Source organism: Glycine soja, chromosome 16 (assembly GCF_004193775.1).
Source record: "Glycine soja cultivar W05 chromosome 16, ASM419377v2, whole genome shotgun sequence".
NCBI lineage: Eukaryota > Viridiplantae > Streptophyta > Magnoliopsida > Fabales > Fabaceae > Glycine > Glycine soja.
The window spans coordinates 7,505,598-7,530,179 of record NC_041017.1 but is presented as its reverse complement, the minus strand read 5'-3'; the positions used below and the strand labels follow the sequence as shown (position 1 = coordinate 7,530,179).

General features: G+C 29.3%; 1 protein-coding gene across 1 annotated transcript; it reads right to left on the bottom strand.

The window, feature by feature from the left end:
• Positions 1 to 9,285: 9,285 nt before the first annotated feature.
• On the bottom strand, positions 9,286 to 23,247 carry LOC114389670 (mechanosensitive ion channel protein 10-like). Its single transcript, XM_028350401.1, has 6 exons — positions 22,667 to 23,247; positions 20,910 to 21,570; positions 11,886 to 12,009; positions 10,942 to 11,235; positions 10,281 to 10,483; positions 9,286 to 9,763 (listed from the first exon to the last, which is right to left on the bottom strand). Exons 1-6 carry the CDS (start codon positions 23,193 to 23,195, stop codon positions 9,493 to 9,495), a joined length of 2,082 nt encoding a protein of 693 aa, XP_028206202.1. The 5' UTR covers positions 23,196 to 23,247; the 3' UTR covers positions 9,286 to 9,492.
• Positions 23,248 to 24,582: the final 1,335 nt, after the last annotated feature.

The following is a 24,582-nucleotide window of genomic DNA, read 5'->3' as shown; positions in this document are numbered from 1 at the left end:
AGTCCAAAATCATCAAATCATCCACCAGACCAATAATCATATGACACGTAAACAATAAAAATATATTTATTAAATTGAAAATATATTTAATTATGTTATTTAAGGAATCTTAATCAATTTAAAATATAAAATTATCTACGTATCATATAATTATTTGTCGAAATCATGGAGATTATCATAAATCACCTAATAATTTCTCATACACACTTGTTGATCTACATGTTTGGTGGTTGTCTTTTGCTCTACATACCATTTTTTAGTTTTTAGTCCCAACCATTTTAAATTTGATTGAATTAAAAATACTATATATATAAGGATTCATTTGTTTAAGTTTAATTGTAAATTTTTTTTTTATCAAACTTTCATTATTTTGCGAATTTTATCATTCAAGTTTTATTTGGTGAATTTTACCACCCAATTTTCATAATTTTGCAAATTTTATCACTTAATTTTTTTTTTTTACAAATTTTACTATCTAACTTTCAACATTTTGCAAATTTTACGATCCAAAAATTTGATTTTTATGTATTTTATAATCATGCTTCCCTAAAAAATGTACTTTGCCAACATGTTGGTAATAAAATAATCTAAAAAAATCAATTTTCTAGATTTTTGAACATCGGTGGTGATTATAAACAATGTAAAAAAAGTAAATTTTACGTTAATTGAAATAAAAAATCACTTTTTTACATCGATTATAATTACAACTGATGTCAAAAGTTAAAATAATTTATCTTTAGTAAATAGTTTTAGAGATTACCTAGTTTGGTACATAGTTTTACAATACCACCTAGTTTTGTAAAAAAAAAAAGTTCATTAGTAATGGTAAAATGTGCAAAAAATTAAAACTTGGGTAGTAAAATTTCCAATAAAAATAAAATTTAGGTGATAAAATGTGTAAAATAATGAAAGTTGAATGGTAAAACTTATAAAATAATGAAATTTGAGTGGTAAAATTTGAAATTAAGCCTTTGTTTAAAGTTATTTCTTGAAAAATGTTTTCTTTAAAATAAAATAAGTAGTTTTTATGTGTGTTTTTTTAACTCTTTTTACATAAAAAATAAAACAGTCTTTTCTTCTCTTAAGAAGTAAATTCTATCTTTCTACTTGTGAAAAAATCACTATTTTTAGAAACACTTTTTAATTTTAAATAAATTAACCATGAAAAGAATATTTTTACAAAGTTATTGCTCATGTATTTAAAAATGATAATCATAGTCATTCTGTTCTTTTTTTTCATCCAATTGACTTTCATCCATTGAGATACAACGATAAGGATATGATTATCTTCTTAAAGAAAAAAATACACAAAGTTTTACTTCTAGGTGTCTCCTAGATCTATAAGTATTTTTTATATAATAAATCTATTTTTATTTGTAATAATTTAATTATATTATGAAAATTTTCCTATCTATTATGGTGTTAAACTGTTTTTTGTTGACAAGGAATATGTTAAACTTTGTAAGCACTTTTATCGACCATTGAAAAATGATAATTACAATAATATTTAATATGATTCATGGATCTGTGTGAACTCGAATGTGCTCTTGCTAACTTCAAAATTAATTAATCATTTTGGTACCCTGCCAATTACAATAGTTAGTAACAGAATATTGTGCCCGGTTCTCTCCAACACCATCTTTAAATTTTTTTTATTATTGGTTAAAATTTAGGATAAATAGCTTATTTATTATTTAGATCCTAGATTATGTATTTCTTATCAATTTAGAGATTATATATTTGAAATGACTAATTTAGTGTATAAATGTATAAATATTACGACATAGTCCAATCATTAAGTATGTGTCATACTTGTTAATGTTGATGGCACGAAAAATTCATGTGACGTATGTGAGTTGAACACACTAAGCTACATCAGAGGTAATCAAATTGTGTGTTTTTTTTTATACCTTTTTAACTCACCATGCACTGATTTTTTATTACTATTTGTTACCATTGAGAGATAAGCATTGTCCTTCCTCCTTCCCATCCTTTGCATCGCTAGTGGTCAATGGAGACAATGTGTCAGCAAATGATGGTGGTTCATTTTTTGCCGGCATTTGAAGACGAAAGGTAACAACTCATTGAAGATGAATGACAACTTGGTAAATATTTCCTAATGTGCCTACATTTATACCATCTCCAATTACACCTGCAGCTCTTGTGATCATAGGTCCTTTCCCAAGTTGTCATCCCAAGAATGATCCAACTAAATTTCATGAATTTCAAAAGTAAAAAAAAAGTGATTTTATTAGCAATTCTTGAATATAATATTTATATTTCAAGATAAAGAGAAATAAACATTAAACACATCCATTATTAATTCATAAATTACATTGGATATAGCGCTTCCCATGACCCTGTGTTGTTTAATCTGATATTGCCCATGTACAAACTCCCCAGCCTGTCCTTTTATCCCAATTTACATTGTCCCAACTATGATATATACCATCTTCTCTTACTGACCAATAGATACGTTGATGATTGCCTTCTGTCTTGGGGTCATACACATGAAAATTAGCACATTTTGGCCTCCATATCATTCTAACCGATTTGACTTCAAAATTGGTAATTTTTTCATAAGGAACACCCAGTTCCAATTCATATTCAATAAATTGAAAACTACCGATAAAAAACAATCTTGATGGCTGATGATTGTAATTAGCAATGTTATTCACCATGGAAAAGAAGAGTAGGTTGATGTCGGGGTGATAATTTGAGTCAGGTTGAAAAGCAATAGGATGAAGGATGGGTGGAAGAGAATCAACAAAAGGTGAGTTATTGAAACAAAGTACAAGAAAAAAGAAAAGGGATATATGCATTGAAGTTGACATTTTGTTTGTGATTCTTGCTATTTTAACCTACTCAGCATCCTATTATATATATATTTGAAAGGAAGTAGGTGGGGGTAGTTTGGAAAATAATTTTTTGCAACAATGAAGTGAAAAAAAAAAAACAATAGGCATTAAAGAAAATATGTAGACCAACATTAAGGAAAACGTGTGTTGACCAAAAACAATAGGCATTGATAGAAAAAACATTAAAGAAAATGAATAGGAATTAATGGAGTTAAAAAATGCATTGGTGAGAAAAAAAAATGTATGTTGACCAAAATTAATGGAGTTAAAACATGTATATCCTTAAAAATGTGTGCGTGCGTGTGTGTGTGTGTGTGCGCGTGTGTGTGTGTGTGAACAAATTAGTTCCTGAAAAAATGAAAAAATATAGTAATTGAATATGCAAAAAAAGTGATAAAAATTAGTTTTATTGTTAAATTTATGAAACTATTTTATCATTAAGTTATAATATTCAATAATCAATTTGATAATAAGTTGTATTTTTAGGACTAAATTTATATTTTTTTAAGGATTAATTTATTAGCACCTCATACTTTTAAGGTCAAATTTGATTATTTATTCTTTGTGTATATATAAATACTTTTGATTTGAGAAGAACCCCTTACTAATTAAGCAACAAAATTTCTATTGGAAATTAAGTATGTTATCACCATTTAACAATAATGAAACAAAAATAGCTTCTCTCTTAAATAATGTCTTCTTATATCTTAAATGAAAGGGCCAAATTTTGCCGACAAAATAAATGCTAAAATTGAGCTAAAGGAGTGACACAAAAGTGAAGCCAAACACAAAGGTGAAGATTTTTTTATTCAGCACGTGATTCCATGTATAAAGTATAAACTACCTATCATATTCATATTACCTTTTGTAGGGAAGCTAATAAAAGGACATATAAGATAAAAATAGAAACGGTATGTACTCAATAAATGAATGATGCAAGAAAGATAAAAAAAAATATTTCAAAAAATGCAATATATTATAACAAATATTTTTTTTAGTGAGTTGAAATCTCTATCGGTATAACTTTTAAGGTAATTATCGTAAAAATTAATAATTTTTTATATATGATATTTTGTGATTAAGATGACCGTGCATAAGCTATTTTCTCATATTCCTTTTACTCTTTCAATGATATATTTTATTTTTCTGATATAGTATAGAGAAATAAATCCATTTATTTGATTATGATTAAATGATAATATCCAGCAACATTATCGTAAAAATATCTAACATTGATGTCAAGGTATAATTTGAGTCAGGTTGAAAAGGAATATGGTTGAAGCATAAGATGATTTGGGAATATTTATTTATTTTTAAACAAATACCTACCATTTTGTCACCAAAATGACATTCATTGTTGCAACACAACAATAGGTAGAACCTTGCATATCCTTTTTAAAAATATTATGTATTATCATTAGTTTACCACTTCTTCGACCAAAATGGCCATTGTTGAGAGACTCAAGGTCAACCTCTACAAACCACTTCTTCGACCAAAATGCTCAATAGTCATTAGTTTACCACTTTCTTTGCTTTTTTTCCATCATTAATTTTTTTTAAAAAAACTACTAAGTTGGTGTTTATTCATAGATTTTTTTCCTCTATACCCACAACTTAAACTCAAGATCTCTAGATAAGTTGGAATAATCCTGAAAAATTATTAGGTGATCAAGGATCATCAAATCATCCGTGATCCCGACCAATAATCATGTGACACATGAACAATTGAAGATATGTTGACTAAATTAAAAGTATATTTAATTGTGTTATTTAAGGGATCTTAATCAATTTAAAATATAAAGTTATCAATGTGTTATATAATTATTCATCGAAACCATTGATGACATGATGATCATGGACCACCTAATAATTTCTCATATACACTTGTTGTTCTACATGCTTGGTGGTTGTCTTTTGCTCTACATACAATGTATGCATACCATTTTTAATCATTTTTTAGTTTTTAGTCCCAACCATTTAAATTCGATTGAATTAAAAATACTATGTATAAGGACTAAGGGTTCATTTATTTAAGCTTAATTGTAAAATTTAATACCAAACTTTCATTATTTTACGAATTTTATTATTCAAGTTTTATTTTTATAAATTTTACCACTCAATTTTTATAATTTAGCAGATTTTATCGCTGATTTTTTTTCACGAATTTTACAATCCAACTTTCAACATTTCACAAATTTTACCATCCAAAATTTTGATTTTTATGATTTTATCCTCATGCTTCCCTAAAAATGTATTTTACCAAAATATTGGTAACAAAACGATGTAAAAAGTCACTTTTTTCTAGATTGTTGTACAATGACGATAATTATAAACGGTGTATAAAAGTGACTTTCTATGTCAATTGTGGTTATAGTCAATGTAAAAAGTCATTTTTCTACATCGGTTATAACTACAACTGATGTTAAAATCATTTATCTTTGATAAATAGTTTTACAATACCACATAGTTTTGTAAAAAAAAAAGTTGACATTTTTTTTGTGATTCTTGATATTTTAACCTACTCAGCATTCTATAATACACATTTGAAAGGAAGTAGGTGGGGGTAGTTTTGGAAATAATTTTTTCAATAATTAAGTGAAAAAAATAATAGGCTCTAATTGATAGAAAAAGCATTAAAGAAAATCAATAGGAATTAATTGAGCTAAAAACGATTGCATTAGTGAGAAAATCAAAGGAAAAAAATGTGTGTTGACCAAAATTAATAGAGTTAAAACGTGTACATCCTTAAAAATGTGTATTGTGTTATTAGTTGCTCTCATGTTCTAACATAAGAATCTTTCCGTAGGAGTCCTACTATATATATATATATGACTAAATAGTTAAATTTATCCTTAAAAGTATGAGGGATTGACAAATTAGTCCCTTAAAAATAAAAAATACAAAATTAATCATTGAATATGAAAAAAATACAATAAATTAGTTTTATTATTAAATTTATGAGATTATTTTATCATTAAGTTGTAATATCCAATAACCAATTTGATAATAAGTTGTATTTTTTAGGACCAAAATTTGTATTTTTCAGGAACTAATTTGTCAACACCTCACATTTTTAAGAATAAATTTGACTATTTATTCAATGTGTATATATGAATCGAAACTTTTGATTTGAGAAGAATCCTTATTAATTGAGCAACAAAATTTCTATTGGAAATTAAGTATGTTATCACTATTTAACAATAATGAAACAAAAATAGCTTCTCTCTTAAATGATGTCTTCTTATATCTTAAATGAAAGGGCCAAATTTTGCCGTCAAAACAAATGCTAAAATTGAGCTAAAGGAGTGACACAAAAGTCAAGCCAAATACAAAGGTGAGGATTCTTTATTTAGTATGTGATTCTCAGGATAAAGTATAAACTACCTATCATATTCATATTAGCTTTTGTAGTGAAGCTAATAAAATGATATATAAGATAAAAAAAACTGTAAGTACTTAATAAATGAATGATGCAAGAAAGATAAAAAAATATTTCAAGAAATGTAATATATTATAACAAATATATTTTTCAATGAGTTGAAATATCTAAGTATAATTTTAAGGTAATTATCCTAAAAGTTAATAATTTTTTATATATGATACTTTGTGATTAAAATTATAGTGCATAAGTTATTCCCTCATACTCCTTTCACTCTTTCAATAATATATTTTATTTTTCTGATATAATATAGAGAAATAAATCCATTTATTTGATTATAATTAAATGATGATATCTAACAAGTTTTTCAAAACAATATTAAAAAATTAACATTATGAGACCGCAAGGCACATTCACACACCGAGTCTTCATCAGAATCCAACTCAAGTGTGCAATAGACGCCCTTGTGGCATGTTGAGGCACTACTAAAATTAGCGTATTTCACGACGTGCAATTAAAGTCGATCGTCAGAAAATCGTCTTAGTTTGGGGGGTGGTGGTATTTTTGTAAATACCAATAATATTTCAAAGAGGGTTTTTACAAATCCGTCTTTAAATAATATAAAACAAAGGCGGTTTTCAAAAACCTCCTTTATTTTACACTATTCAAAGACGGTTTCGCAAAACCTATCTTTAACTCTGCTTAATTTGAAATTTAAAAGGCTTGACTTTATTAGCATCCTAAATTTATTATGTTCATTAAATTTTATTGAAGTCTTTAAATTCATATGTATCAGTTATGTCTTAAATATTTGCATCTTTATTTTTTTAATATGATCATCAAAATTTATTAAACTATTTACCATTAAGGTTTATAAAATGCTACAAAACCTTAGATTTTATTAAACTCTTTATTATCTTATCTTAATTTGATGAAAATTATAATAGTACGTTAGTAGTACTTTTAAATTGGGCCTTTTTGCTTGCAATAATTAAATGAAAACCATGTGTATTAGTGATAAAATATTTCTTCCAAAATGTTTCAAAATTTACGCATGGCAAAAAAAATGATAGCCACACTTTCATAAATCATGATAGAAAGCACATATTTTAAATTTGAAAAAGAAGTATTCAAATTTAAAATATGTGTTTTCTATCATGATTTATGAAAGTGTGGCTATCATTTTTTTGCCTTGCCTAAATTTTGAAACATTTTGGAAGAAATATTTTTTAAGGATTTTTTTGAAACATTTTGCAATATATATGACAACAAATAGCATAATGTAAAAAGGAAGAGAAGAAAGAATCCAACACAAAGATTTTTTTATTGGTTCACCCAAAATTGGGCTACATCCCGTCCTCACCCTTCAAGATGAGATTTTCGACAAACAACACCAACATGTGTGAATACAACAACAACAACAACCACTTTCTCCCTTGAAATACAATAAATCGCATTAGAAGGGGGTTAAATAGTGTATTAGATAAAATATTATACACTTTTGCAATGGAAGTTGTTTGATAAACAAAACAGTTTATATGATTATCGTCCAATGATAAGAACTATTTTCTTAAGCAAAGATGAATTGTCGTCCAATGGTATGTAAAACATAGTTCTAGTGTAAGACTTGTGTGCAAGGATGTGTCAATAATATGCCTTGAAAGTATTTTTAAAGGCTAGAGGAGAGTAGTATAAACACTTACTTTATGCTGGTTCACTCAACCTAAGATATGCTCAGTTCTCATTTATCAACCAGTAAAGGGTTCCACTAATCAAACTTAATTATAACAAATATTCTATCTTGTCACTCCCAACTTATAAGTATTCTCTAGACCAGTACTGGCACAACCTTTAAACTCTTTATAAATCTAAGAATACTCAAGTATTATTTACTCACTAAGTCACTTTTGACTTTCACAAACAATAGTTTGAAATAGAATAAAAAATGAAGTTCTTGTGTTTCTCTTTTGAATGCACAACCTTTTCTCTTCTTGTTCGTCATTTTTCTTCGAGTCTTTGATGTCTTCTTTATATTGATAAGTTTGTAAATTAGGAGAGGATCTTAAGCATTGAAAATATGACCGATCTTTGATTCTTGTTTCCAATTATTGACAATTGATGTGCGTGTTGATTGATTTTGAATCAATACTTTCTAAATCCATCTTTCATATCTCAAAATGTCGGTTAGATATTGAAAAGGAAGAATAATATAGCTTAACAAATATGTTCCTTTTTAATAATATCATTTAACATGGCACAAATTGATCTACTTTAACAAACATGGATATATAGACATGTGTTTCAATTGATTGAACAATTGTTAATACATGAAGAGTGAATACATCTTTCTTCTAGTGGAGGAGGTATGCATATAAAGACAAATATTATCTGATGTTGCTTTCACTCATCAATTCTGTTGACTTACATAATAGTTAACATAAATTATGTATTTATTTTCATCAAAATCATAAGAGATGTGTGGATCGTTCAATTTCTAACATCCCTCACCACAACACCACACCTTGGTCTTGGTTTGAGATTCTTTACAATACCGTCTCAACCAAAAACACCAAAAAGTTGGGCATGGGTACTGAGTCTACTAGCTATGATTAAATATACAAGTATCGATTTTTGTCAATAACAATATAAGTACTTAGTTTCACATTTTTCAGATAAGCAAGACTTGCTTTATTGATGGAATCACAAACAAAAATGGTGAATGTCAATAAACAACTAAATATAATAAAAAAGGCCTATCTTGTTGGTGGAAAATTGACTCTATTCTCCATATATAATTAAAGAACAATACGGATTGCACCTGACAATTTATAATAACAGATCCATATAGTGTTTCTTTTCCTTTATTTTTTTTTCCAAATCATTTCTTATGTTAATGAACCTTTCCTTTTAAAATTTGATAACAAAATAAAACTGAGACTTCTTATACCAATAACTAATCTTTGTTAGAATCTTCAACCACATTTTCTCCATCCACAAAATTCTTTATATATATATATATATATGGATGGTCTTACAATAATAATATGTCACAAAACAATATAGAATGTATACCACACCATAAAAAGTATGGTAATTAAGTAAATTCTATTTATAAAATTAATAATGCATATATACCACCAGCAAAATAGAGCATAGTAGAATTGATGTTTGAAATCAAGATAATTTGAAAGTATTTATCCAAGTGATTGTCGTGGTAATTATTTATGGGAAATGCAAAGAGATGGAAATTGCACTTCATGATTGAAACAAAACTTTGCCATGTTCAATATTCATATGGGTTATCTGGATCTCTTGAGGAAGAAGATGGTACTTAATACCATGAATCTCAAAGATCTTCTTCAGTTCCAAGAGAAGCTCTGTTATCCTGACGTTTCGTTCACCGTAGTTCTGATGGTTGATGGTATGTTGCACAGATAAGCACAACTTTAGCTTGTCCATATTCTCAATTCCTTTTGCTATCATGCTGTGTTTTGGATTCCAATACTTTGGCTTGCTCTCAATGTACCTAAACTCATAAGCACACAAGTCAAATATTAAAAAATGAAAAGGTGCTTATCTTTAAACAGTCCCCCTAATACATCCTAATTAGTTTTAAGAAAATAAAAGGATTTAAATATGTTTTTATTCCTAATAAATATTCAATTTTGTATATGGTTTTGAATAAATTTTTATTTTGTGACGAGTATCTAATAAAGTAATAATTTTATTTTTGATCATTGACACTTATTTTTAGTCTAGAATAAATTAGTAAATTTTGTGTTTGCTTCATGATAAATATTTTCCATTTGTTATTAATACAGACTAAAACAAAATTTACTAACGTATTAGAAAGGAAACATAAAATTTTTTAATTTATCAGGGACTAAAATAGAATATCAAGGATAAAAAAAATAAAAATATTATTTTATTAGACACTCAACGTAAAATAAAAATATTTATTAGGAATAAAAACATATTTAAAGCTAAATAAAATAAAAAAAAGTTCCACATACAAAGAATAAGGAATAAATTAAAGATCTTACATTTGTATTGATTTCTTGAGTGCAAGGATGGTCTCCATAGAAGTTGATACATCAATGGTGAAATCAATTGAATCACACATCTCTGGACTCCTATAGAAATTGCTTATAGGCTTAGAGAGTAAAACTGCGTTAGGGTAGTATATTTTCTCATTGTCATATCGAAGAAACACTGTTGTCAAGATATTCATCTCTTCCACAATCATCTGTAAGTACATGTTATTAGTACATAATATCATCAAGTTAATTGACATGCAAATGAAGCAAATTTTTTATATACTATATTCGAAAAGAAGTCCAACACCTACAGTGTAATGAATAAGAAAGTGTTTTAAAAGTATTCAAGGTAGAGATTTAATATTGAAATCAAGTCTAACTTATTTTTATTTTAGACAAAAAGCTTATACGAATTTATCCTATCACAGTCTATCATGTATGATAAATTTGTTAATTTTTATAATAATTATCAAAAGTCATACAAATGATAATTGTGTTTGGATATCAATATAAAATATCATCATTGCACAACTATTGGACTCTTTTTATTTTCACTTTTTAAAATCTTTTTCATATATGTGCATCTTGAAACTACATTTCATTTTCCTCTTCTTGTATTCAAAAATGTTTTCCTAAACTTTTTTAACTAGAAAAGTTGGAAAATTACATGAACTCCATCAATGACGCAGCGGTCTCCAATATCAAAAGGGTGCATGACGAAGACAAAGATGATGGCCTCCAATACAGTCTTGCAGGTACCTTGGAAAGCAACACCTATCAAAACAGTTTGTGTAATACAAAATAATATTATCTTGAGCGTAGCCACCTCCATCACCAAGAGCATCACAATGATTATTATCACACTAACGATTGCGCTTGCTATTTTGTGAAGCTGCTGCACTGCTGTTTTGGTATCATTCAATGATTGTGCTAGAGCTTTTCGTTCATAATATGCTCGAATCTGATAAAAAAAATTAATTGAAGTTTAATTTTGATACATTATTAGTATCTAGTTTTGTATACCAATAATCAATTATATAAAGATTTAAATATATTTTTTATTCAAGTAATTTTTTTTTATCTTTATAAGTTTATTTTTTTAATTTTAGTCCTTATAAGTTGACATTTTCCCAAATTTTGTTCCGGTAAAATTATACTTTTTTTCATTTATAGTTTTGATAAGTTCACATTTACAGGGATCAACATTAAAAAAACACAGATTTACAGGGAGTAAAACTAAATAAAATATCTTACAAAAACCAAAATTAGAAAGACTTACACTTATGAGGACAAAAATTTAAAAACTAAACTTATAAAGGGACCAAAAATAAAAAAACGCTAACTAGAGAGACCAAAAATATATTTAATCCTTATATAAAACTATTTTATCTATAATAATTACTATAAAATCAACCATTTTACTTTTTAAAAGACATGTACACAATTTTCCTTAAGATCTAAAAGCGTACTTGATTTATTTATTTTTAGTTTATTTACAATTTTTTTAAAAGGAGAAGTTCAATCAAATACTTTTTTGTAATTCAGAAATGAAATATGGTTCAACATCACTGCTATATAACTTGAAGAGAGAAATTTAATGTCAAAACTTACCACCCAATTTCTAAATGAAGACCTGCTGATATGTCCCGTTTCGAGAGCGCCTTCAAAGAGGGGAAATATGGTGTGTATCTCAACCCTCTTCAAAAATCTCATGAGATCCTCCTCTTCAATATACCTTCAATAAATTACAAAATACCATATTTTAATTAATTATCTCAGTCATATATACTCGGTGGTAATTATTTTCAGATGTTACTTATTCAATGATTTGTCAAAGAAAAAGTCAAATACTAGTTCAATGATTTGTCAAAGAAAAGGTCAACTACCAGTTCAATGATTTATGTTAATTAGTTGACTCAAAGTCCCAAGCACATTATCAATGAAGCAATTTGCAACTCTGACCCACCAAAATATTTCATCCCACTTTATAGTTTATTATTCTTATGAAAAATGTGTTGGCTCAACAAGTAGTGAAACATGAATATAAATTAAAATTAAAAATTGCAACACAACAAAAACAATAAAATAAACATTGGTATTTATAAAAATGAATATTAATATTTAACGTGAAAAACCCTCCAATGAAAAAACCATAAAATAAACTTTAAAAATATTTCACTATATTCAAGATCATTATAATATTTTCTCTACTCTCTTTCACACACAAGAGATATAATATAATGTTTCCCGTGAGATATATTCCTATTCAAATACTTTTTTTATAGTACCAAAGAGCTATAAAATTGATACCGATCTTGGTGTATTTTTCCTACACTCTTAGGATTTACTCAAGACTCTATTTTTTATCTCACTATTTTCTCATAACTACCTAAAAGTTTTGCTTTGTTTCTGCTCGATAATTTCCTTCACCTATAAAGTCCTCTATTTATAGAATGCAAAAGGTAGTGTGAACATTTGTTAAGTTTTTCAATAAAGTTTGCACCGTAAAACATTTTCAATGCCTTTCAAATATTAATGCACCCCCTAGCTATTCATCTAAGTAAGGCTAGTAAAATTTGTCAAAGAGGCATGCAATGCATTAAATGCACATTGACTACTTTTGGTTAAACCCCAACAATTCTCTCTCTCCAGCCAAGGGGAATATCTTCAATTGCTCACAGGCAATCCATGTCAATTACCTTACCACAAAGTTGAAGCTTTTCTCGTGCTACAACTTTTGTCTTTATATCTGTTGGGCTTTTATCAGTGTGAATCTTTTCCAACTTGAAGTAATGTTCTTCCACTTCTTGTCCCAACCAATGATATCTTGCATCAATGTGCTTTGTGCGAGAGTGATATATCACATTCTTACTTAAATTCAAAGCACTTTGACTATCACAATGGATAACATACCTTTCTTACTTCATTCCCAACTGTTGAAGAAATCTCTTGAATAAAAATATTTATTTTCCTGCTTCGGTCATGGAAACATATTCTACTTCAGTAGTTGATAAGGCACACACTTTTACAATTTAGATTGTCAGGATATAGCCCCCCTACAAAAGTGAATAGAATTCTTGAAGTAGATTTTCTACTATCCAGGTCACCTACCATATCCAAATTTGTATAGCCTTCCAAATTTAGTCATGCTTTGCCAAAGCATAAGAACTTATTACTGGTGCCTTTCATATACCTCAATATCCATTTCAAAACTTCCTAGTGGTATTTACCAAGATTAGAGAGAAACCTGCTAACCACTCCGACCGCATTAGCAATATCTGGCCTTGTGTAGATCATTGCATACATCAAACTCTCGACTGTTGAGGAGTATGGTATAGCAACCATAGCTTCGTTTTCATTTGGACTAGTAGGACAACTCATTTTGTTGAGCTTAAAATGATTGGCCAGTGGTGGGCTAACAAGCTTGACATTCTTCATATTAAATCTTTCTAAGACCCATTCCACATATTGTTGCACAACCATTGCTTTCTTCTAGCTTTCTGATCTAAAAAATTTGGCATACCCAGAATTTGCTTTGGTGGGCCAAGATTTTTCATATCAAAGGAATTTGACAACTCCTTCAAATCACCAATCATCTTATCTTGTCCCATTATCATCATATCATCTACATACAACAAGAGGGTGATAAATTTGTTGCCTGGAAATATTTTGACATATACAGAATGATCTACATCAGCCCTGGTATATCCATGACTCGTCATGAATGAGTCAAATTTCTTATACCACTATCTTGGAGCATACTTCAATCCATACAAACTCTTCTTCAATCTGTAAACCATGTTTTCCTTTCCCGTCTCCTCAAATCCTCTTGGTTGATCCATGTAAATCTCTTTATCTAAATCTCCATGAAGAAATGCAATCTTCACATCCATTTATTTAAGCTCCAAATCCAAGCTAGCAACCAATTCGAGTATAACTCGAATTGAACTCATTTTCACAATTGGAGAGAAAATTTCATAAAAGTCTATTCCTTGCTTTTGCCTAAAACCGAAGCTTTATACTTCACTAGCTTGTCACCATCTTTCTTAAGCTTAAACACCCACTTATTCTTCAAGGCTTTCCTACCTTTAGGAAGTTTCACAAGTTCATAAGTATCATTTTTCTGTAAGGAATATATTTCTTTTTTCATAGCTTTCCTCCATTGGACTTTATCCTTATGAATTTCAACTTTTGTAAAACTTTTTGGCTCCCCTTCATCAGTGATGAGGATGTACTTTGAACTAGGGTACCCTTTAGATGGTTGTCGCTCTTTATTTGATCTCTTAAGCAGTAGTTGCTCTTCCTACTCAACACCTTCATAATCACCATCTTTTATTAATTGCTAGCTCATGATTAACCCTAAGTTCATCATCATGATGTTCCCCTTTTGTGGCAATTCTTCTAACGTGGGTGATTGGTGTAAGATCAAACTTACCACCTTGTTCACTGGTTTCTAATGCATCAAAATCCAACATAGTTTCTTACTCATGAAACACTACATCTCTACTTCTAGTAACTCTTCTCTTTTTAGGATCCCCATAACCTGTAATCGAATTCCTCGTCTTCATAGCCCAAAAATATATAAGGAATGACTTTATCATCAAGTTTTGTCTTTGTTCCTTACTTTAGCAAAAGCTTTGCATCTGAACACCTTCAAATAAGAGTAACTGATATCATAACCAAACCATATACTCTTTTAGGGATGTCAAAGCCCAAAGGAACACATGGAGATTTGTTAATCAGGTAGCACGTGGTTTGAACAGCTTCACCTCAAAATGGCTTAAGCAATTTAGCCATTTTGAGCATACATCTAACTTTCTCCATAATGGCTCTGTTGATTCTTTGGGCCACACCATTATGTTGTGAGGTTTCAAGTACCTTCTTCTCATGTCTAATTCCATGCTCAAAACAATAATTCTTAAATTCATGGGAAGTATATTCACCCCCATTATCCATATGAAGACACTTCAAAGGTTTACTAACTGCTCTCTCCACCATCACATGAAACCTTTTGAAGTATTGAAAAACTTGGTCCTTCATTATTAAGAAGTACGCCCACACTTTCCATGAAGCATCATCAATAAACGTCACAATATTTGCTACCACCAAGAGTCTCCACTTCCATGGGTTCATACATATTAGAATAAACCGTATCCAGAACAATATTATCCTTCAACTTTGAAGTTTTCTAGAAATATACTCTATGATGCTTGCCAAATAAACAATAATCACAAGGATTCAATTTTGCACCTTTGTTAGAAGGAATGAGGGACTTCCTTATCAAAAATTGCAATCCCTTTTCACTTAAGTGAGCTAGTCTTCTATGCCATGAAATTTGGCAAAGCATCATCTCAACTGCATTCAATCCATCTCTGATTAGTTTGACTTTATTTTTGCACAACATTGAATACAATGTGTCTTTCGCAACCATCAATGAACCTTTGGTAAGCTTCCATTTTCCATCACCAATTTTTTTGCGATATCTGACTAAATCTAGGGCATACAAAGAAATCATATTCAAACGCAAATCAGGCACATGTTGCACATCTTGCAGTGTTAGTGTGCAACCATTATTGGTTTGAATGCACACATCACCAATTCCAATGATGTTTGCCATGCTACTATTGCCCGTCTTTACTTTTCCAAAGTCTCCTACTTTATACACAATAAAGAATTCCTTGTTGGAAGTCGCATGATAAGATGTTGTTGATTCATTGACCCATTCAACACATGAATCTACAACATGACACTCTTCTTCTTCTTCAATAGAGATCAACACCACTTCCCCATCAATTATAGGGGTTGTGGTATTTTCATCTGCATCGGATCTTTGGTTCCTCCGATCTTTCTTCTCCTTGTTCTTCCAAGCTTTACAATTTCTTTTGAGGTGTCCTTTTTCATCGCATTGATAACACTTAAACTTTCTTCGAGGCTGAGGTTGTCATCTATCCTTGGTTTTACTTGATTGACCTTTGCTCTTACTCCTCCCTCTATTCTTTGTGACAAGGGTTTGAGAACTACTTGATCCCAGGTCTTTTCTTTTGGTCTCTTCATTGAACATACTATCTTTCACCTGAGATAAAGTAAGTTGTCCGCTTGGAGCAGAGTTGCTTAATGACACCACCAAAGTTTCCCAGCTTTCTGGCAAAGAACTCAAAATTAACAGTGCTTGCAATTCGTCTTCCAACACTAACTTCATGGTAACTAATTGGTTCATCAAGTTTTAGAAGTCACTCAAGTGCTCTGCAATTGATCTTCCCTTCTTATAATTTAAATTCACCAACCTTCTAATGACAAAAGTTTTGTTTTGTGCAGCCTTTCTTTGATACATCTTTTCAATATTTTTTCACATAGTTTGGGCATTTGTCTCTACAGCCACGTGGTGGAATACACTGAGATCCACCCATTGCCTAATTAAATCGATGGCCTTCTAATGTGACTTTTTCTAGTCTTCAACTGTCACGTTGTATGGCTTTGCATCTCCCTTTTCCACAAGACCACACATATCCTTGTAGAAATGTATATCCTCCATTTTTGGCTTCCAAATGGGGTAGTTTGTAGAGGTGAGCTTGACCATAATACCATTGTTCTCCTTGATTTTAATTTACACAATACTGAACCTCAACTAAAGCTTTGATACCACTTGTTGGGCTCAACAAGCAAAACGTGATCAGTGTAAATTAAAATTAAAAATTGTGACACAACGAAAGCAATAAAATAAACACCAGTAACTATAAAAATGAACATCAATATTTAATGTCAAAAACCCTCTAATATCGAGGAAAAAACCATTGGACAAACTTCAAAAAATAGTTCACTGTATTAAAGAACATTATAATATTCTTTTCACTCTCTTTCACACATAAGAGATATAATATACTGTTTCCTGTCAAACTCATTTTTATTTGAATATTGTGTTTTACAGTATCAAAAAGTTATAGAGTTTATACCTATGCCGGTATATTTTTCTCACACTCTCCAAATTTACTATTTTTCTTTTCACTATGTTCTCACAACTATCCAGAAGCTTTGCTTTGGTTCTGTTCCATAATTTCCTTCACCTGCAAAGCCCCTTTATTTATAGAAAGCAAAAGGTAGTATAGAAATTTACTAAGATTTTCAACAAAGCTTGCACCGTAAAACATTTTTCATGCCTTTCAAATATTACTACACCCCCTAGCTATTCATCTAAGTAAAGCTAGTAAAATTTGTCAAAGAGACATGCAGTGCATTAAATGCAGCTTGACTACTTTTGGCTGGACCCCAACAAAATGTACTAGGAATTGTGGAGAAAGTGCTTTTCTTGGACCAAGCTAAAACCCTGGTCTTGGTGGGACAATTCACAATTCATCAGTAGTGCTTTGCTTGCGCTTAACTTAGTTTGAATAAAAATAATAATAGAAAATTGATCACCGGCTATGGTTGTGTTGATGAAAAAATGGATCTAAGCACCTGGCGTGTTTGTTTGACGGCCTAAATTAAATCTATCACATTTTTTATTAATAAACATTAATTATTAATTATTAATTTTTTATATTAACAAAACGAATTAAACTCATATTTTTTTCTTTTTTCTTTCTTTTTTTTTATCATCCACTCAACCTTATAACCCTCTCAAACCCATCACCTAAGTGTTGATTAATTTACTAATACTAGGTCTATAACAAATCCCACGATAAAATTCTATAAAAAAAACAAATGTATATTGTCAAAATAAACTTTATTTTAAAGAAAGAGTGACAAGATATTTATGAATTATTTATGTTAAAATTAAAATATAAAGAAAAAGAAATAAAATGTGAAAACAAAAATATAAAAGAGAAAAAATTGAAAAAAAATTTCAACGGAGAGAAATAAGAAGCAAAAAAGTAAGGAGATAAACTTTTTATTCAATTATTTTTTTTCTTAACATAACATTAGTAATTCTTTAAATTTTCATGATATGAAAATTTTATTATTATTTTAAAATTAAAAAAAAAGTGAGAGCTGGTCTTTCTTGACATCATGTCAATTTGGGAGGAATTTTTTGTAATTGTTTAAAAAAATCTTTTTTTTTCTCCCAAATAAATAGAAAAAAAATTAATATATTCATCTTATCTCTCTTTTTATCGTTTCCTGTTGCTTCCTTTTTGAAACAAGGGTCATCTACCTAAGTTTATGCAAAGAAATGTGCTATCTAGTTAAAATTAATATTTTGATTTGATTCGGGTTGATTTGAAATATATTTTCTATTTAAATGGAACCAACTCAATTAATTAAATTTAAATTTATTTAAACTGAGTTAGGTCAGATTGTGTATGTGTTTTAAATATGTTCTTTCTTTTGCGGCATGACGCACTGCCACATTGAGCAACCAAAGAGAAGCACTGAGCACAAATTGCGGAAATGGATCGATAAATGGAGAAGTGAAATACTAAACGAATGCAGGACCACTGACTCTGAGTACGAAATGAAGCACCAATTTGATTAGGTTCACGACACACCTTAGACTTATTATTTCTATATTTTAAGAGGATCATATATAAGGACCACAAAACAAATGTAAAAAAAATAAAATGAACACGGGACCAATTACCAAACCCACAATAGATAGTGCTATGACATCTGGGTCCGAACGTGACTTGCAATATATCCTGTGGTGTAAATCCCATTCACCTTTTTCATTTTTCAACAACAACAACAAAATTGACCCTCTTCATAGTAGTTTTTACTTATGATTAAGGGGACAAGTGATCACAATTCACAACCCTTTGGATTGACCTACCCGAAAGTGGCTAACTTTTTTTTTCTCGGATTTTCTTATAGCGTTTGTTTGTATTTTTAAAAGAATAAAGTACCTTAATCACTTATACTGTCCACTGTTAGTGGCTTAGAAATTTTGTGTCATGAAATAATGATTTTTTATTCCAACATTCTGAAGAGATACTGATTTTTTACCACGTTTTCTGCGTGCCTTTTAGATTAAAAAAGATGGAATTAATAAATATAATATTAATCTTTCCATTTTGTTAATTATCTCTAAAATTTGTTGCTGATAAAAAAAAAAGAACCTTTCAACTTTTAAAGAATTTAAGTTAATAATTCAGAAAAAATATGAAGATTCAGCGAAAAAAAAACTAAGTTAATAATTTTATTTATGATAACTGTAACAGTTTAATTAAACGTAGCTGTGGGCTCTTAACTAAAGCTTTCCCTTTTCATAAAAGAAAAACGTATCTGAGGTAAATAAATAGGAAAAACATATTCTTATATCGATTTATTACGCTACAAAAAGTTTATTTACTAACATTAAAAGTTTGTCTTTTGGTAAATTTACATTGACATAGACTTTTACTAGTGGAAATTAAAATTAAATTGTTAGTATAACTATTGTTAGTAGTCTTTTAAGAGAAATATTGTTAGTAAGTCTACATTAATATTAAGTGTCCTTATAAACATATATTTTACTCTCTTACATACATCTATCTATTTTTTTTTTACCTCTCTATATTTTTCTATATATTACATACTATATCTATTATTTTTTTCTCTCGACCTTTTTTTATCTCTCACCTTCACCCTAATCCATCCTAAAATGAAATGGCCATTTGTATTTTGTTTTACTAGCTTATAAAATGTATTTGTTCGTGTCAGGATCAACTAGAGTTAGGTCTGATTTTCGTGTCTTAGCGACATCTCAACAGTTAAATGAGTATTCCATAACTAATGGTGAGGATTAAGGGATCCTCCAATAATCTTGGACTATAATAACAGATGTTGGTTTTCGTAAGAAAATAGTTAGTGGACATCCAACTCTAATCCACATCTAAAGAGACAAAGAGACCAGAAAGAAACATAATAAATATGATTAGTAACATAATAAAATAAAAAATATAGAAATATTACAACCTTATAGATATTAATGAGGTGTTTGAAATCATCTCAAAAAAAGGTGTTTGAAATTATTACGTCCAAATATCACTTATCAATTTGTAAATGAAGGACCCTCCATGTATCAAAAACAATTTGTAAATGAAGGAGTGACAATCAACATATATAATGTACAATTGTTGTTGAACAATTATATTTACAATTTTCATCCTAATTTACCTTTTAAATTTAGTTACATATATTAGATTTTTTACGAAACAAGTAATAAAAAAATCATGTATCAAAATAGAGTGATTTTAAAACTATTTACATTGTTTTTATCACTTAGGATAACAAGAAATGTTGAACAACGAAGTTTTGTATTCACTTTTTGTCCTATAATAAGAAATGTAATCCTGAGTGATGCAACATGTTATTTTCATCATGTTTTTTTATATTGGTTGAAATATAACTAATTCTTACATTGATTGTTTGATGTAAGAAAATAAGAAAAAAGTAATATATATTCAGGATGGTGTTTCCTGCTAATTAAGTGAGTACAAAACTCCATTCAAACCGAAATTTCTTGTCCTAGTAAAATCAACCCATCATATATAAATAGTTTTAAAAATAAAAATAAAAACACTAGAAAAAGACTCTTAAAATAATTAATAGAAAAAGCAACGGCACGTATGATAACCAAATCCGATCCATATATAACCTTAATTAACTAATCAAAAAGCATAATTTGAAGAAATAAAAACCAGAATATTAACATGCACTTACTTGGCACCAGGTTTGGCAACGTTCTTGAAAATCCTCTGAGCACAGTTCCTAGCTTCCCACTCACTATTAATCTCAGACTCGGCGTTGCCAAAATCATCGACAGTCCTTGAAATAGTGGACAACCCAGAAGACCTAACGTAGTTCACAAGCCTCTTCACGCTCCACGCCGAAGCGGTGCTCTCCATGCTGAGCTTCCTCAGCTTCTCCATATCAATCCTCCTTGACCCAAACTTCTTGGACTTGTTCAAGTTCCTGGCGTTGTTCCACCTGGTGAGATGGTGCTGCTGTTCGGCGACATCGTCCATCATCGGTGGATCCGACAGGGTCTCCAAGATGTAGTGATGGAAGACGCTCTCCTTCATTCGGTCGAAGTAGGTGGTGACGTGAAACGAGGACGCCAGCATCTTCACCAGCACGATCTTCAGGAGCCAGATGGTGGCCCCAACTAAGACTGCTACTAGGGCTTGGAAGACCTTGTTGAGGAACTTGTGGTTCTTCTTTTGCACGTCGTCGAACACCACGCTCCAGTAGGAGAGTAGCACCAGGCCTAGCCACATGCAGTTTCTTATGCTCTTTCGGAGCCCGTAGATGAAGTACAGTACCTTCTCTCGGAGCATGAAGTTTCGCTCGATGATGAACACCGTTAGACCTACCAGCCACCCTGAAATCCCATCAAAAATTAAAATATATTTTTGAAACATATATTTATGCTTAAAAATAAATAATTTTGGAATATAAATATATTAAGGAGGATCAAATTATACTTGGTTTAACTTTCACAATTATTATACTATTTTATAATTTTCAATTAAATAATGTTTTCTTTAAATTTATCTTGAATTTAAAGTTTCTTTCACATATATCACATATGTAATATTTTATATTAATTTAAAATCATTTATTATCTTTTTTATATATATTAAAATTAACTTAATATAAATATTTAAAAATATATTAAAATATATATAATTTGATTATTATATTATTGTTATTTAATTTTGATAAAATTTGACACAAACAATTTACGTAATGCGTAAATATAATTCATTGGCTTAGATAAATAAAAATGACATTTTATATCAAATTATAAAAATAGTATAATAATTGTCAAATTTATACCTGTGTTGGTCACTCCTCATAATGTGTGTGTTAAAAATGAAAAATGGATTTAGTTTATGTATAATGATTATGCATTAATAATATAAAAAATTTTACACAGTCATTAAATTACAATTCGTTATATATGATAAATTTATTGTTGACTTTAAAATAATTCAAACGATAATAATCTATGATTAGATGATAACGTAAAATTATTTTATATTATAAATGCATATACATTAAACTTAGTATAATTATGAAAATTTAAATAAACTCAAAGTAGAGGGTATCCTACGTGTACGAGTATCTTATTATTTAGTATTCTTGTATTATTAATAAATGAATATTTATTTAATTATCAATTTATAATTCATAACAGGTGTTATTCCAAGTATCCATGAGTACTTTTTTTTCATCGTTAGTGTTATATGTAAATATTGACTGAAACAATACACATATGATTTCTCTAATAGTTTCTCATTTTGTTGTGGGTTAATTCGGGCCGAGGAAGAGTGAAATGAGAAAAATAAATTAAAAGATGGAGAAAGAAAGTAATATGTGTGATAATATATGAGAAATTAAAGGTAAAAAAAAAAAGAAATTAAAAAATTTGAGATAGTAGTGAGATGGATGAAAAAATGAATATATATAATTACCCGAAACCAAACGGCCACTGAATGTGACCATTGCCATCAAACACCACTTCCAAATCTCCAATCCCAAAAGGTGCATGTTGGTTATGGAAGATATGGTCAAAGAACATACCAAGCATGTCAATATGTTTAGGAACAAAATCCACTCCATCATGAGCCTCCACTTGATTTTGCACTTCCTCTTTTGGTGCAACTTTGGGCCATGCTCCGAACCATCCTCCTCCGTCTCGTCCTCATCCCATTCGCAATCATCTTCGTCGTCCTCTTTGTCGTCATCGTTGGACGAGAGCTTATAGGTGGGTTGAATAACGTCACTAATTTCTTCAGAGATTGCAACTTTGTTGCGGGGGACATTATAGTTGTATTCTAGGATTCGGGATTTGGGTTTTGAGAAGCTGAGACGGTTAAGAGTTCTGACCTTTAAGGGGTGTTTAGGTTTATTTTGATGGTTTTCGGACTCTATAGAGGGTGGTTTAGGGTTATGCTGGTCCAAGAACAGAACAACTTGGTCTGAGGGCCTTGTTTTCTCCATTTTAGGATGGTGGCCACCCTTTCTTGCTAAAAGTGGATATGAGGGAATGGAGGACTTGAAAACAAACTTATATAGAACCTTAGACCAAACTTATTTGAATTTGCTGAGACTAGTTTGTGATTTTTATAATATTTACCAATAAATTTTCATGCTGTGATAAATTTTAATCAAATAAATACTTAATAAATCTAACTGAGTAATAAATGAAGATATTATTCTGATACTTTTAATAAATAATTAATCAAGTTATAAAATAATGCTTATCGAAAATGTGCATGGGTCTTAGTTGCAATGACATTTTAGACAATAACAAAAGAATGAATCATTATATCCATTTTCTGTGCAGATAGGCAAATCAATGTGCAGATGCCTTAACAAATTTGGGCTGTAGATTGGAGGGAGATGTTTGATGTTTGATCAATTGCCAGATTTTTTAAGCTAATTGTTTCCTTTTTGTTCGGTGGGGAGTTCATACTCCTCTATGTAGTTCTCTTTTTTCAGACTATAAAAAAATGTGCATGGGTCTATGTTATTAATTTAGATCAAAATTTAAATTTTGATCAATAATAATAATAATTTATTTCACAAAAAATAATGATAACAATTTAATTCTAGAAATTAGGAGGGCTGTGTAATATTTAGGAAGGCGATTGAGGCAATTGTCTTAAGTTTCAAATTATATTTACGTATTAGCATTGTAATTTAATATTTTCTTTTGTTCTTATTATAAGACACCATTCAAAATGAATTGACGTTTCTTTTTTTAAGACATTTTATATTTTTATACAATATTTTCTTCTTTTTTTCTTTTTCATTACTTACCCTTATTATATTCTAAGTATTTATGTTTTTCTTTTTCATTACTTCTCCTTAGACTTTAATAAGTTAATGATTATTGATATGGATAAAATTCGTATATTCATTAATAACATTTTAAAAAATATCAATAAAATTAACTACATTAATTATTTTTATTTGTTCGTGTGATTATGTATAAAATGTCTTAGAACAACATTCCGAGAGAATATTAATTATTTCAATTACCCTTCATTTTCATGTTTTTCATAAAGGTGAATTAAGGATGCACAATACGCAAATACGCAATACGTGTAAAAGAAGGCAAATAAGCACGTGCAAGGAGGCAAAGAATTTTCTTAAAAAATAATAAGAAGTTAATATCATTAATTAGTAAGATATAATTGCAAATGAGTCTTTAGAGTCCGGAGGTAAGATCAAAGGATAATTTCATTTTTGTATTATTAATCATTTATAAAATTAGATAATCATTTTTTATTACAAAGAATAATCGTTTGATTAAAAAGTTTATATATTTTTTATTTGTTTTTACAAATCTTCCAATTTAATTTTTATTACTTAATTTTTCAAG

Coding starts and splice junctions, on each gene's coding strand:
- LOC114389670 (XM_028350401.1), bottom strand. CDS start 23,195: ATGGAGAAAACAAGGCCCTCAGACCAAGTTGTTCTGTTCTTGGACCAG. Junction 12,010..20,909: donor GTTGCCAAACCTGGTGCCAA/GTAAGTGCATGT, acceptor AATTTATTGAAG/GTATATTGAAGAGGAGGATC. Junction 11,236..11,885: donor CTTCATTTAGAAATTGGGTG/GTAAGTTTTGAC, acceptor TTTTTTTATCAG/ATTCGAGCATATTATGAACG.